The 14,680-nt window shown below is 38.0% G+C and overlaps 1 protein-coding gene across 1 annotated transcript in view; it reads left to right on the top strand.

Annotated features, from left to right (window-relative positions):
• Window positions 1–14,680, top strand: part of si:dkey-117m1.4 (uncharacterized) — a 31,078-nt gene that overhangs the window by 5,179 nt on the left and 11,219 nt on the right. Inside the window, exons 2-5 of the mRNA XM_061745619.1 lie at window positions 6,157–6,251; window positions 6,610–6,694; window positions 9,229–9,559; window positions 11,019–11,093. Coding sequence (XP_061601603.1) covers window positions 6,157–6,251; window positions 6,610–6,694; window positions 9,229–9,559; window positions 11,019–11,093 — 586 coding nt within the window. The remainder of the gene's footprint in view (window positions 1–6,156; window positions 6,252–6,609; window positions 6,695–9,228; window positions 9,560–11,018; window positions 11,094–14,680) is intronic.

Raw genomic sequence — 14,680 nt, 5'->3', positions numbered from 1 at the left:
AAAACAAATAATAACAATAAAATTAAAAAAAAATAGTAAATTAAAAAAAAAATAAATAAAAAAATACTAATACAGTGACATAAAAGTAGTAGTAGTGCAATGACTGTAAACTTAAATAAGAAAATAAAGTGAGAACGAAACCGAGATGGGTTATCTAGAGATTAATAATTATTTCTTAGATCAATAATTAGCAATTACAGTAGTAGTCACAAGTTATACTAGCAAACACTTGAGTCGGAATGTTGCCATATATCACCTCCAGAGTTATACACCAATGTAATTGGGCTGTTACTATTTTTAGGGATAGAAAAATGAAAAACAACGCAAATTAACATTTTGAATACTATTAGCGTTTTTTTTCTTCTTTTTTTGTCATTGCTTCTAAATATGTCTTTGCAGATAACATGTACTGCTGGGTAACGGGTGGCTATTGGTTGTCCACTACTGCCGCTTTCAGACAGAGGGCAATGATTTAGAGCTAAAGTTGTTTATCTGAACGTGTCCAAAACTTTAAAGTTAGAACAATTCATAACTTGTTAACCTTTCTTCTGTAATTAGACTCAATATATTTCAAAGTAATCCTTGAATTACAGAAGCCGAAGCAAATCAGAAGTGATTTAAATAATTCAAATGATTTGGGGAAAGCAGTTAGAGTGACGGTTTTATAAAGGCATAGTAGCCGTTGGAAAGCGCCCCAGCCGGCTGTGGAGCTGCCGACGTGCAGGACGAGCACGGCGATAGTGAGCGAGCCAGTCAACAGTGCTGACTTTTGCAGACGATTCAGTCTGTTTCATTTGAGCACAACACAGTGTCATTATTCAGAGGCGTGCGAACTGGACATACTTTTAAAATGTGCAGTTCCATCTCAATCAGGACCAGCCGTGAAGTCCTGCAGCTCTTGTGAGTAGTTGCGATACAGAATTGGGAAAGAAGAGAGAGGTGACTGGAGGAGCCAGCCGGCCGAGGTTGGCGTACAAATGAGTCTGAATGCTGGCTAGCATGATCTTTTAATGCTGTTTAAAGCTCTGTCTGAATGGTCACATTTTCTCTCTCCTGCTGCATTGCAACGTGGTTAACCATGTTTTGTTCCCGTAGGGCACTATGTGGTGACTAGGGGTCGAATGCGGATGCAGACGATGTTTGTTTGTCTGCTGGAAAATGATTTTCACCCCAAACTGTCGGTTTTGATATTATATTTCTCTCTGTTAAAAACAAAACTTTGTATCCCTGCACTACATTCGTCTGTGGCCTCAGAATGGATATTTTCAAGATTTATACCCAGAACAGAGTTAGTCACAATTCATATATAATCTCCTGATTGCAATTATTTCACATCAGCGTTGTCATTCTGGAAAATCATCAGACAACTTAATTACTAACATTCAGTGGGCTGCTTCTTATTGATCATCTGTTGACAGTTTTGAGTTAAGATGTAAAGCCAAACACAAGCACACTAATAAGATAAATAAAAAAGAGCTCAATAACTTTGAGATGGCAGTGAAAAGATTTTTTAAAAGCACAATATGGCAATTAGAAGTGCTAATACCAAATTTATAAGACTATTATTGGCATAAAATTGCAATTAATTGTCCTCGGCAACTAAAATTCTGATCTGCACATCCCAATGTCATTATAAGAGTGTGTTATTGTGCGGTGCTGTTGTCATCATGACAATGGGACCAGTATCAACAGTGTTCTTATATGTTAAATATGACAATTGAGTGCTATTTTGCAGTAAAAATGGTTTAATGGGTGATTTAAAATCCATTTTAAAGTGTTTTTGTTTTTATTTATTTATTTATTTATTTATTTTCTTCAAATCTGAAGCCAAAATTGTGTCCGTTTCTGTTGTAGAGGAAATATTTACTTACAAAAAATATCTGCAAAAATGTGAGCACAGTTGCAGCTGCACACCTTGTTAAACACACGCAGACATGCGCACACAGCATCACGGCTGTGCATGGCGGCGGATCAATAGAGGGACAGTGTGCTGAGTTGATATCTCTCTGAATAAGTATCTCCCTTCCTGTTTTGTCTTCTTTTGTCCCCTTTCCCTGATCTGTTTTTCCATTTCTCATTTAACTGCTTCATCTTCCTGTCCAAATTCATTGCTTATTTCTGTCCTTCTTTCCCCGCTCTCCTTCGTTCTCATCTCCGTGCAAACAGACGCACGTACTAACACAGACAGCAATGAACACTTCAAAATCCAAGGCACGATCTTCTCATGGCCTAGTTTCAAGAGACTCCAGTGTCATGTGAGTAAAAAATAGACTGATGGAAACAATACTGAGATCTGTGGTAATAGAACTACCCCAGATTCGACAGAGGCAGCGTGAGTTCGGCTCTTCTGACCAGCGAGGTTTTGGAGTGGATTTAGTCTGAAGAAGATAATCTGACTTGTCTACTTTGGCCTCACACAGGTGACGGCGTCCACGCTCTCTGTGGTCAGGAGTCACAGCACTCAAATATAAACACTGATTAGATTGCATAATCTTACAATCAGAGCTGTAGTTATTTATCTGGAATTACTACTTACAGGACTGTCTCAGAAAATTAGAATATTGTGATAAAGTCCTTTATTTTCTGTAATGCTGGAATGTCATACATTCTGGATTCATTACAAATCAACTGAAATATTGCAAGCCTTTTATTATTTTAATATTGCTGATCATGGCTTACAGCTTAAGAAAACTCAAATATCCTATCTCAAAAAATTAGAATATTCTGGGAATCTTAATCTTAAACTGTAAGCCATAATCAGCAATATTAAAATAATAAAAGGCTTGCAGTTGATTTGTAATGAATCCAGAATGTATGACATCTTTGTTTTTTTGATTGCATTACAGAAAATAAAGAACTTTATCACAATATTCTAATTTTCTGAGACAGTCCTGTAAACTTGAATCTGGCTACAGTATGTTGGATATTAATAAGCAGCAGGATTATTCCTCTCATTGAGTAGTTTGTCGTGTGTTAACCAAACAGAAGTTTAAAATGTTAACTTGCTAAAATGACTGGTTTGGACATGGTTGTATCACTGAAAATGTAGAAAATGGTACCCTTGGGGTTTTTTTTTTTAAAGCATTAATGTACTACACATTAAGGTGTGATTTGTCACTCGCCCGTAATGAGCTGGGATGGGTTCCAGCAGACACCGGTGACCCTGCAATGGATAAAGCGGGTATAGATAATGGATTGATGGACATTAGTAATTAAAATATACAAATGTTGTTAATCACACCTATACAAACAGCTCAAACTGTGTGTAATAGGCTCTGTTTACACCTGGTATTAAAATCCACCCTGAGTGAACTGATCACAAGTGGACAGTAGAGGTGGGTGCAATTCATCGATGTGTCGATGCATCGCGATGCGTCACGTGACGATTAAGAATCGATTATTTAAAAAAAATAAAAAATAAAAATATATATTTTTTTTTTCCTATCCTAGTTATCCTATCCAGATTCCAGACTGAATAAGCTGCTGAATCATTTCATTTTCAAGAATGCACATTTCTTATTGTTCACTTGAAATATGGCAGATATGTTTACACTAAATAAATTTGATGGAAGTACATATCTGGTTTACTTGAATTAATGAACTCATTAAATCCAGGGCTTGACCGTTTTCAGTGTTTTCGCCAATAGAGGGGGCTCTCATGCAAGTGCAGCTTTCCCTGGTCAAAGTTAAGTAAAGCCATTTTCACACAGCCAGTTCGAGGCGGGAACGTTGCGCCTTTAAGCCGCCTCGCTGTTCTGTGTGAAAGTCACGGAGGCGGAATGGGGGGGCCAAGTGGCCCCACCAATAAGCCGGCAGCGGAGGTAGTCACAGAGCCGAAACGGGGTCTGTGTGAATGACACAGCCGGCATGCCGGCATGCCACTAGACGCTGACGCTGTCGTCACGCCTCTGATTGCGGAACGCCGGCATGCTGTGTGAATTTACAGACGGCAGCGGCGTTATGCCGGCGTTGTATGGTTCTGTGTGAACCAACAAAGGCGGCGTATTGGCAGGACTTCTTTACACCAATATTGCGGAATCTCTGTGTGAAAGGGGCTTAAGTCAAAGAGCAAATGTTTACATAGTCATAAAATACATTATTTTGTGTCTTTGAAAAATACATGTCAAATCTTCAAAAAACCTTGTTATTTACTTAATGAGTGTTGTTAGAGGAACTGAGTTAATTGATTGGCTATTTATTTACAAATGTAGCCACAGATGAAGACAAAATCAATCTTGTATGGAAAAAAGCATTAAAAATCACAATAATCGAAGAATCGTGGCACCAATAATCGAATCGAATCGACAATCGTTATAATCGAAGAATCGAAGCTCCAATAATCGAAATCGAATCGTGAGGTACCCTTGTTTGCACACCCCTAGTGGAAAGCCTTAAGTGCGGGTGCAGTAGCACCCACATTAAGATCTGACTGCTTAACCCACATTGGGAGGTGGTCTACGCACTGCAAACACAATGCGTGCTGAGCTATATTGAAGGAATGCACTTCTGACATCATTTAGTAGGCACAAGGATGCACTTATGTGTGCAACATTTCAATCTGTTTGAAGTCTATTGTTGTCTTTTATGATTTTGGATGTTTCTTCGTTGCATTTATTATTGTCTTCTTTGTGCCGTTCATCTCTTACAGCTGTCCATGCAGCAGGAGTGTTCCTTTTCCTTTTGAATAGTTGTGGTTTAGTGTGTTGCTGCCTTCCTCAGATAAAAACAAAAACACATTTAGTCTTGTTTATTTGCATATAGGTGAGGGACAGATCTGATCACAAACTGCCCCTCGAGCCACATGGGGAGACGTACGTTAGCATCGGGTATGAACACGCACACTTGAAGCTGTCCACTTGTGATCTGATCAATCAGGACAGGTGTTAATACCAGGTGTAAACGGAGCCGCGGTCAGTATAAGGAGTCCATTCAGACCTGGCATCAAAGTGCGTCCTAGTGAAACTGATCACAAGTGGTCTGAACAAGGTCTGAACATCGATTTCTGCATATTATGAACACAAAAACATCATGGTATGCATTCAGGGATCGCCTAATAAACTAATTATATTATCGGCTTGGGCTTGGATTTATTTGATGCAAATTGAATAAAGTGGCTGATCTTTCCATGTATTATATTTGCCATGATCTGTATTGTGTTTGTTCTTTGTTAAATAAAGTTTTTGCAAACAAGTTTGTAGTGGATCATCTTCGTCTTATTTCCAGCTGTTTGGTCATTGAAAATAACAATGCATTTGGTGTCGAAATGAAAATGGCATGTGCGTTTATTTGCATATTGAACAGGAAGGTCAGATCTGATCACTCGAGACACATTTGGTTACACATTTGCGTTGACAGGTGTAACAGACGTTGGGAACATGTGTTAAACATGTGTATTCTGCAAGATGTGAACAATGCTTAAATCCGGCATTAGGAATGTACAAGTTAAGCAGTTAAGCGTTAAAAAACAGTAAAGAATCTTCAGTGATGGTAAGACCTTGGGGAGAAAGTGCTTCGGCTGTTTGCTTTGAGCAAAGTACTGAAACTTCTCACTGAATAGATGTTTTTTGTTGCAACAATTTTTTTTTTTGCTTCCTTGTAAAGAAGATTTTTCATCTGGCTCAAACTGTTTGCTTTTGCTTCGATATTCACAGGCAATTCCAATGATTACAAAACAAACTCAAACGTTTAGTTCACTCGGAGGCTGGGATTGTACCTGACCAGGTATCTGATCACTCAAATTAGGCTCTTAATATGCAATATGGCTTTCTGGCGGTTACTTTGGATATTTTTAGCATCCAAATGAAAACTTTTTTTACACGTAATTTATGACAACTCTATTTGCCCTTAGCCGAGTGTGGCGAGGAAAGATGCCAGGATTTCTTTGGAACTAGTTTTGTTTGGCACAAACGGCGTTGGTTTCTTCTGGGTCACTCAGCTTGCATCCAAAATGCTCTGCTGTATAAACTTTTACTCATTCCATATTTGCTTGTTGCTGTTTTTGCTTATTTCTTTTGCCTAATGGGAGGACTTGTATGGATTCATCGGGTGGCCATCAGTTTATTGATCACTCCCTGACCTGGCTGATGTGAAGTTTGGCCACTAAGCCCATTGATTAAAAGATAATTGTGAGTCCGTGCATGTGTGTGTTTTCTGCAGGCGCGGCTGTGGAAGGAAAAGAAAAGGGACCCCGGTGAAAGTGTTTCTTACACACACCGAGGAAGAGAGCGTGCCTGAACACGGCTTCAGCCCAGGTGTGTGTGTGTGTGTGTCTGTTTGTGTGTGTGTGTGTGTGTTTCTACATCTGCATGTTGTATTCTCACAGCCATCAACCACAATTGCATGTGTTTTTGTTTGTGAGTGGTGTGTGCATGTGCATCTGTCAGTGTGTCTGTAATTAGTGTGGGGGTGGACTGTGTGTGTGACCTAGTTTTGTTCATGTGTATAAATGTGTGTGTGCTTGACTATGCACATGTTGCTATGTGAACCTGTGTGTCTGTGTGCTCCAAGAGGTGGGGTGATGACCTTTGTGTGTGTGTGTGCGTGTGTGTGTGTGTGTGCCAGCTTCCCCTGTTTTTAATCCTGTTATGCTGGCTGTTGCTGTGATCTCAGGTGATCGGAGGAAGGACACGGCAGAGAGTAAGCGACCCACACTGGACGGGCCTTTCTACAACACTGAGGCCGCTGCTTACAAGTGGTGAGTGTTAATAAATGTGCCTCTTTTAGTTGCTCAGCTTTCAGGAATGAATATGCTGTTAGTGATCTTAACCCACCCCTGGAGTCTGGACTGTGTAGCTCCAGACGAGCACCCCTGAATCCCACTCCTCCAAATCCAGTAAACTCTTTAACTCATAATTTTATTCATTGCTGAAATGTGTGAAAAATAGAGTTGACCGGCCAGTCTGGGTTTGATTTTATTTGCTTTAATTCAGCTGCAGTAGACACTTGCAGTGATTTAAAAAAAACAACCGACCCTAAGTCTACATGAAAATAATAGCCCTGTTTTCATCACACTTTTGTGTAAAAGAAAATCGAATCTCCGAAAGTTTGATAAAGATAGCATTGCAGGGAGCCGGTATTTCCACTGATGGCTGTTTTTCGACTGAGCGTAATTCTCGTAACACTCTGTATCTTGTCTTGTTCAACGTTGAAGAAAAATTGACTAAAACATCTCCAGACAAATTATTGCGATTCCCGCTACCGCTGTTGAGAAAATAGTCAGATGATGAAGGCAGCGGATGATCATTCAATTGATTATTCAGAGGCAAAGCCCTTATGTAATGTATAATGATTAAGTAGTGTGACAGGACAACTCCATCATATGAATGAGGCCAAAAACAGCTGGAGAGTAGATTTTTTTTCATTACTTGATTGACCGGCTACATCACATCCAGCGCTACCAGAAGGCGTGTTTCCATTACCCCTAGATCTGCTCCAAACCAAATATCGATTCAAAAATCTGGACCGGAAACGGCACTAATTAAAAAAAAAAAAAAAAACTCAGGAGCTGGTTTTTCAGGTGATTTGATAATCCACTTGTTCAAAATAGTGTGATGGAAATGCCTTGTGCAAACTTCCACGCGTCTAGCACTGCTGGAAGTGACGTAGGCGGTCAGTCTAAAGTCATCAAAGTCTATTTTTCAGCTGTTTTTGGCCCCATTAATACAATGCCTTCATCATCTGGCTATTTTCCCAACAGGAGTTGGATTACAATTGCAGTAATTTGTCAAAGACTAAATATGTTTTGTTACATTTTCTTTAATCAGAAGAAAATGGCCAGATTTCCGTTTTTTTCGTTGTTTTGAAGAGAAGGTCTCGCAGGGCAAGAGTTACAAGAATTACGCTTGTTCGAAAAACAGTAAAAACACTAACACCCTGCAGCGCTACCTTTATCTAACTCAGAGATTCGACTTTATTTTGTACAAAAATGTGATGGAAAGAGACGTGGAAATTCGCAAAAATCTATAACGCTTTTGCAAATAATAATAATAATTTATTTTTTCGATATTTGGTTTGGTACATATCTAGGGGTAATGGAAACGCATCTAATAACATTGATTACAATCCTGTCACTTCTGTATGTAGGAGAGATCTTTGTGTAGATGAAAGAAATGAGAAAAGGAGCCTAAAACTAAAATGAACCCTTATGCGTTCAGATGTATTTGCAATAAACAATATATATGATATTTGGGCTGTTAACGGATCACATACCTCACGGTTCAGATTATCTGATGATTTTATTTATTTATTTTGCCCCTGGATTGGATCCTTTTTTTTTTTCTTTAAACCGGTAAAGTTTGCTTTCCATTTTCCAGTTGACAACAACAGGTTAAATGTTGAATCTTAAATTAGTGTTCTTATAAAAGTAAAACAAAAAACAACTACATCTACTTAGGAAAGTGCAATAAAGTGGTATCTTACCTGCTTTCTTTATTGTCACACCTACTTAGTAAAACATAAAGCTTTTCTTGAAGTAAATCTTACTTTTAAGAAAAAAATCCTATCGCCAATAAAATAATATCAGTTTGGTTTGATGTGGATTGTGTTGACAGAGAAGCATCCTCAAACTAGTAAATTCCTTCTACATATTTTTACCGCTATGGCGCTTTTTTTTAGTAAACAAATTCCATCTGTGGTTCTCGTGCAACGGATCAGGGAGTGATCCCTGCGGACCACAAAAGCTGTGAACCTTTTCTGCTCTGATAAACATATAAGAAAACAGAAAGATGCCAGATTTAACATTAATGATGTCTTCCTTTGTTTAGTCAACAGGTTACATACACTTATACAAGACTGTAAAATGTCGTATATTCTGGATTCATTACAAATCAACTGAAATATTGCAAGCCTTTTATTATTTTAATATTGCTGGTCATGGCTTACAGTTTAAGAAAACTCAAATATCCTATCTCAAAAAAATAGAATATTCTGGGAATCTTAATCTTAAACTGTAAACCATAATCAGCAATATTAAAATAATAAAAGGCTTGCAATATTTCAGTTGATTTGTAATGAATCCAGAATGTATGACATTTTTGTTTTTTTTAATTGCATTACAGAAAATAAAGAACTTTATCACAATATTCCAATTTTCTGAGACAGTCCTGTATACTATCAAAATCACTTTTCAAAATAGAAAAGCGGGAGAAAAAAAGTATGAGAAGAATACCAACAATGTTTTTTTTATAAAGGTAGTGAATTCCTTCTTCCTTCACCTCCTTCACCTCTCAGCGGTCCATCGGAGCCGACCCAGGATAAAGTCTCTGGCGGGTCCAAGTCCAGCTCGTGCCCGGCCTCCAGCCCAGCTCCGTCTGCCCCCCCCCTGACACCGGTACCCGTCCCCGCCCCGACCAGCACGGCCTCAGCTCTGACACCTGCGTCCGCGGCTCCACCCGCCCCGCCGGCTCCAGCTGCCAGCGCTTTCCCTCCCTCGCCTAACTGCCGTATCCGAGAGGTCCACTGCGGAAACCAGGTGCGCCTGGTCGTCATCGCCATTCGTGACATCACCAAAGGGGAGGAGATCACCGTTGACTACAGCCTCACAGAATGGGGGGAGAATCTGGTCAGTATGTATGTACGCTGTGATACAGGGTCCAATTCAGTGCGTGTGTGGAGGTTAAACCAGGATTAATTGTTTTCTTAATTAATTGTATTCTGTTAAAAATAACAGAACTTATTCCACTGAGTGATTTTAAGTCTAGAATGAGTGCACTTGAGACAGCATCTCTGATTTGTAACTGTTTTAAATGATTTCCATTTTTTGGATTTTATGGATTAATTAATTTAATTTATTTGATTGAATTAATTTGATTAATTTCCATTAATTTAATGGATTTTATTTGATTTTAATATTTCACATCACACCTCTGTAAATTTTAATATCTGAAATCTTGTGCTGCCTCTTGGCCAGGACACCCTTGCAAAAGAGATTTTTAATCTCAATGGGGTTCTTTTCCTGGTTAAATAAAAGTTCAATAAAAAAATTGTTGGCAGTAATTAAAAAACTTAAAAATAAATTAAAAAAAAACATTTGCCTTCTATGCTGGACAAACCCCTCTGCATTTCACAGTTTCTCATGGGGTAATTTATTGTAATAATAAAGAAACATACTAATATCTGTCTGCTACGATGAACCTGAATGGACCATAAAACAACTTAACCACAGAACATCATTGTTTTAAATGATCGCTTCTTATATTTGCTCTCTTTTTGTAGTCTGATTATCAACTATAGTGCATTTTAAAAACTTACTTAACTGGAAGTTTGAACTGTTTTCTTTTTTTTTTTTTCAAGTATGAAACAAAGGACTTTGGTAAAGAAGCAGTCTTGTTGGTCAGTTTATGTAATCTGTCTGCTCTGTAGTCTCGTTACTTCGTCCTCGCACGTATAGAAATGACTTCTATATGCTGACGAGCTACGCTCACACACACTCTCATCATCTGACACACACACACACACACACACACACACACACACACACACACACACACACACACACACACACACACACACACACACACACGCACACAAGCTAAGCAAGGCATGGTGTTACCATGGTGATGGCTGAGCTCCAGCTCTCTTTCCACCTATAGTGCTTTAGCAACGGTAACCATGGTTATTACGTGACATCTGTTCCTTTAATGGATACCATTAGATTGGATCAATTTACCCAACAAAATGATGGCACCAGAAGCCATTTGAGAAAACGAATAGTTTTAAAATTAAGAAACTGACATCAGAGGTTGAAGTGGAGCCATGGCTCCTCACGGCTCCTTCAACCCTCAGTGTGTGTGTCAGATGTAAAACACATTCTTTTTAACATTCTCTAATTTCAGGCCGACTTTGTGTTCATGTCATTTGTTTTGCTTCTGAGTGGTAGATTTGTAGTTCTAATCAGCCTCTGTGCTCACGACCAATTATGAATAAGGTGTTCTCCGGCGGCCTGATTGACAGCCGGGGCTGATTGTGAACGTTAATGAGCTTGTGCGCCTGGTGTTAAATGCAAGTTCTGTGGTCCACAGGGTTTCCGGCCCAACGTGTCTCCAGCACAGCAGGAGTGTATCTCTGACACTGAGAACAGCAACAGTATCAAAAAGGTAAAAGAAAATGTCCTACAACGCCACACTGTTACACATTCAGAGGTGTCAAAAGTATTCACATTCATTACTCAGGTAGAAGTATAGATACTAGACTTTAAAAATACTCCTGTAGAAGTTGAAGTATCAACTCAAGTTTTTTACTCAAGTAAAAGTATAAAAGTACTGGTTTCAAAACTACTTAAAGTATAAAAGTAAAAGTAATGTAAGGGGAAAAAGGGCCATTAAAGACAAAAGCCATTGAAAATGAATGCATCTTAGTATAATGCAAATATATTAAAGAACCATATATGTTTACTATTGAGCATTAACATGTGTTTCAGAGAGCAGGAGATATGATGACTAGTTGCCTATAAGTATTGTAATGGTGCAAAAAGTCAAACTTCAGAGGCATGTTATCATTTATCCTAACCTTTATTGGAATGTACATCCAAGTTTAGTTGCAGGAATCTGAGGGCAACGGATGTAAGAACAAAACTGGACAAGAACATCTGAAACAACCACAACCAAATTCACTCTATCCGGATGGAGCAATTTAACTGGATAGTTTTTTTTTTTAACGAGTAACAAGGCTGTTTTTAAAATGTAAGGAGTAAAAAGTACAGATAATTGCGGGAAAATGTAAGGAGTAAAAGTAAAAAGTCGTGTGAAAAATAATTACTCCAGTGAAGTATAAATAACCAAAATTTCTACTTAAGTAAGGTAACAAAGTATTTGTACTTCGTTACTTGACACCTCTGACTTTCACGTACACACAAACGTACACTCATTCACATGCACACATGAGTATAGCTGTGCACTAACAAACTTATTTTATGAGGAATTAATATATTTCATCCAGCAAACTGACATTTTTGCTGATATGACTGCCGTTTTTACCTGAACTCTGCTCATGTGAAACACGTACCTGTTGGTTGAGGGCTGTATGGTGTGAACGATTTTATTTGCTACATCAATCCATCGCAAAATAGTTAAAAACCGTGCTTATCGATCACAAAACACAGTTTAAACAATATGACCAAATCCGCTATGACCCGTTGTGTCAGTGTTCACCGCAGACAGACTGCAGCTTCACCGGGACCAACGGCTCTGATGGTTGATGTTGATCCGGAGCAGATAAGGAGCATCAAACTCACTCCTATCTACACGGAAATAACGCTAAAATATAAAGAGTGATTTTTGACACTTTCAGTGTGAATCCACCATTAGGATGAATTTTGGCCTGAAAGTCTGTAGCGCTAACTGCTAATAGAGGGCAATATTCTGAAGAAATATATAAACAATCTACAGATTAAATGTACTTGGAGAAAAATTCCTTGTGCAGTTTAATAGAATTCAATAAGTGCAATAAGTGCAGCTGCATCACCAGCTGCAATGATGCAGCTTTGACTTTTTTCGCCACTCATTCTGCTTGACAGACTGGCATTGAGGCTCATGGGTATTGTAGTATTTAGATGTGTCTATCTGCAAGTTTCTTTTAAACAAAGTAGGAATAATTAAAGTTCATCTGAGTTCCGTCTTCGTATCGTGACACCAGGAACATTTTAAAGGAAAGTTTTATCTGAGTGCTGAGTCATTTAGAGTGATCCGCTGGTCCGTGTTTGGGTTAATCAGCTGTTGGCTGAATTACTAACTCTTGGCTGTCACACTGACACGTTGTTAAAACGAGGTTGGCATGCACCGATTTAGTGGAAAAGTAGCTGCAATGCTTGTTCTGTCCACTGGGAGGGGCTGTGAGCTGACTGTAGGACAACAGTATCGGTGCTGGATGTCAGAGTTTAAACAGTAATTTTGGGCTTCTCATTTTTGGCTTCATTGATTCTTTACACTTATTATCCAACTGAGACACACAAGCAGTTGATCTTTACGGTTTCTCAGTATTTATTCTGTTGTCAGTCACAGACTTCAGCTTTCATCAAAAATAGTGACTCTTGTGACTGAATGTAACTATACTGACAAATGCTAAATAAATGCTTAATATTTAGTAATATGGTAGCTTATGTTGTTAGTCCTTCAAAGTTAAAACAATTTATCTTTATGCATATAAGGCAATTCGAGAAGTTTTTTTTTTTTTTAATTTTTTCTTTATTTGGAAAGGACAAGTCAATAAAACGATACAGCAACACTCAATCAAATGAAAATGAATGTCCAATCAAAAAAAGGGAGTCCAAGGCACTCTTCTTGTGGAAAAATATAAAAAGCCTTTATTGAAACATGGCTAATTTGTATAAAAACATGGGAGCAGAGACCCACGCGTTTCGGCGCAAGCCTTCTTCAGGGTACTGCTCAAACAGGAATTCCTAATGATATACACCTGCCCTGCACAGGTAGGAAGTCACATAAACCATTTCCCAGGTAAACATTACATGCAAGGGCCACTAGGATGCCACGCAGGTGTCACAAGCGAGTGAATGGCCAGGTAGAGGGAAAAAAACATACAAACAAAAGAAGATACATAAAGTCATTACAAATAAGGACTAAAATCAATTTCTTCATTTAATCCTGGGTATGTCATGGCCTGCAAAGTGTATATGTAGAAAGTTTCCCTTTGTAGTAATAATTTTAGCCTGTCACCACCCCTAATATTCTTTTTGATAGTTTCTAGACCTTCAACCATTAACCCATCTGGATTGCTATTGTGTGCTGTGTGAAAATGTTTAGCCATAGGATAATCCAAGTTAACCTTCCTAATGGACACACAAGCAGCTGATCTTTACGGTTTCTCAGTATTTATTCTGTTGTCACAGACTTCAGCTTTCATCAAAAATAGTGACTCTTGTGACTGAATGTAACTATACTGACAAATGCTAAATAAATGCGTAATATTTAGTAATATGGTAGCTTATGTTGTTAGTCCTTCAAAGTTAAAACAATCTATCTTTATGTATATAAGGCAATTCGAGAAGTTTTTTTTTTTTTTTTTTTAATTGTTTCTTTATTTGGAAAGGACAAGTCAATAAAACGATACAGCAACACTCAATCAAATGAAAATGAATGTCCTTCCATTTTTGCTAGTTTAAGTCCCAGAAATAAACATTTACATGAACTATGAACAGAAATCGGGGGGTCACCTGCCGCTGCTGTGTTGAACCAATCATAAAACCCAGTTCAGGTCAAAACAACGAGTTACATATTATTAATTTCATTTCATTTTATTCTTTATTTCATTCAAAAAACAAAACAATTTAATACAAACACAAATACAAATGTTCCTAACTTATGAATGAAAAGGGAGCAGAAAGAAGAAGAATCTTATCTGATCTGCCCCTTTCACAAATAACATAAATTAATAATAATAAAAAAAAAACAAAAAACTAAGTGAATAAAAACAACTAAAATAAAATTAAAATAACATTAAATAAAATTACCACCGCCTACGGGTATGTCAATCAAACTCAACATTTTTCAACATTATATTACCAGTGAAATAAAAAAAATTTGCTCTCATGGGGGTGATAAATACAATCCAGTTATTCCAAATCTTATAAAATATGTCCCGTTGTGAATTCGAGAAGTTTGTATTGAATTATTACCACAAAAACACATCCAACCTTCAACACATTTCAAACTTTCACACATCATTCAAT

The sequence above is a fragment of the Cololabis saira genome, chromosome 1 (assembly GCF_033807715.1).
Source record: "Cololabis saira isolate AMF1-May2022 chromosome 1, fColSai1.1, whole genome shotgun sequence".
Lineage (NCBI taxonomy): Eukaryota > Metazoa > Chordata > Actinopteri > Beloniformes > Belonidae > Cololabis > Cololabis saira.
This window is presented reverse-complemented; position numbering and strand designations above follow the sequence as displayed.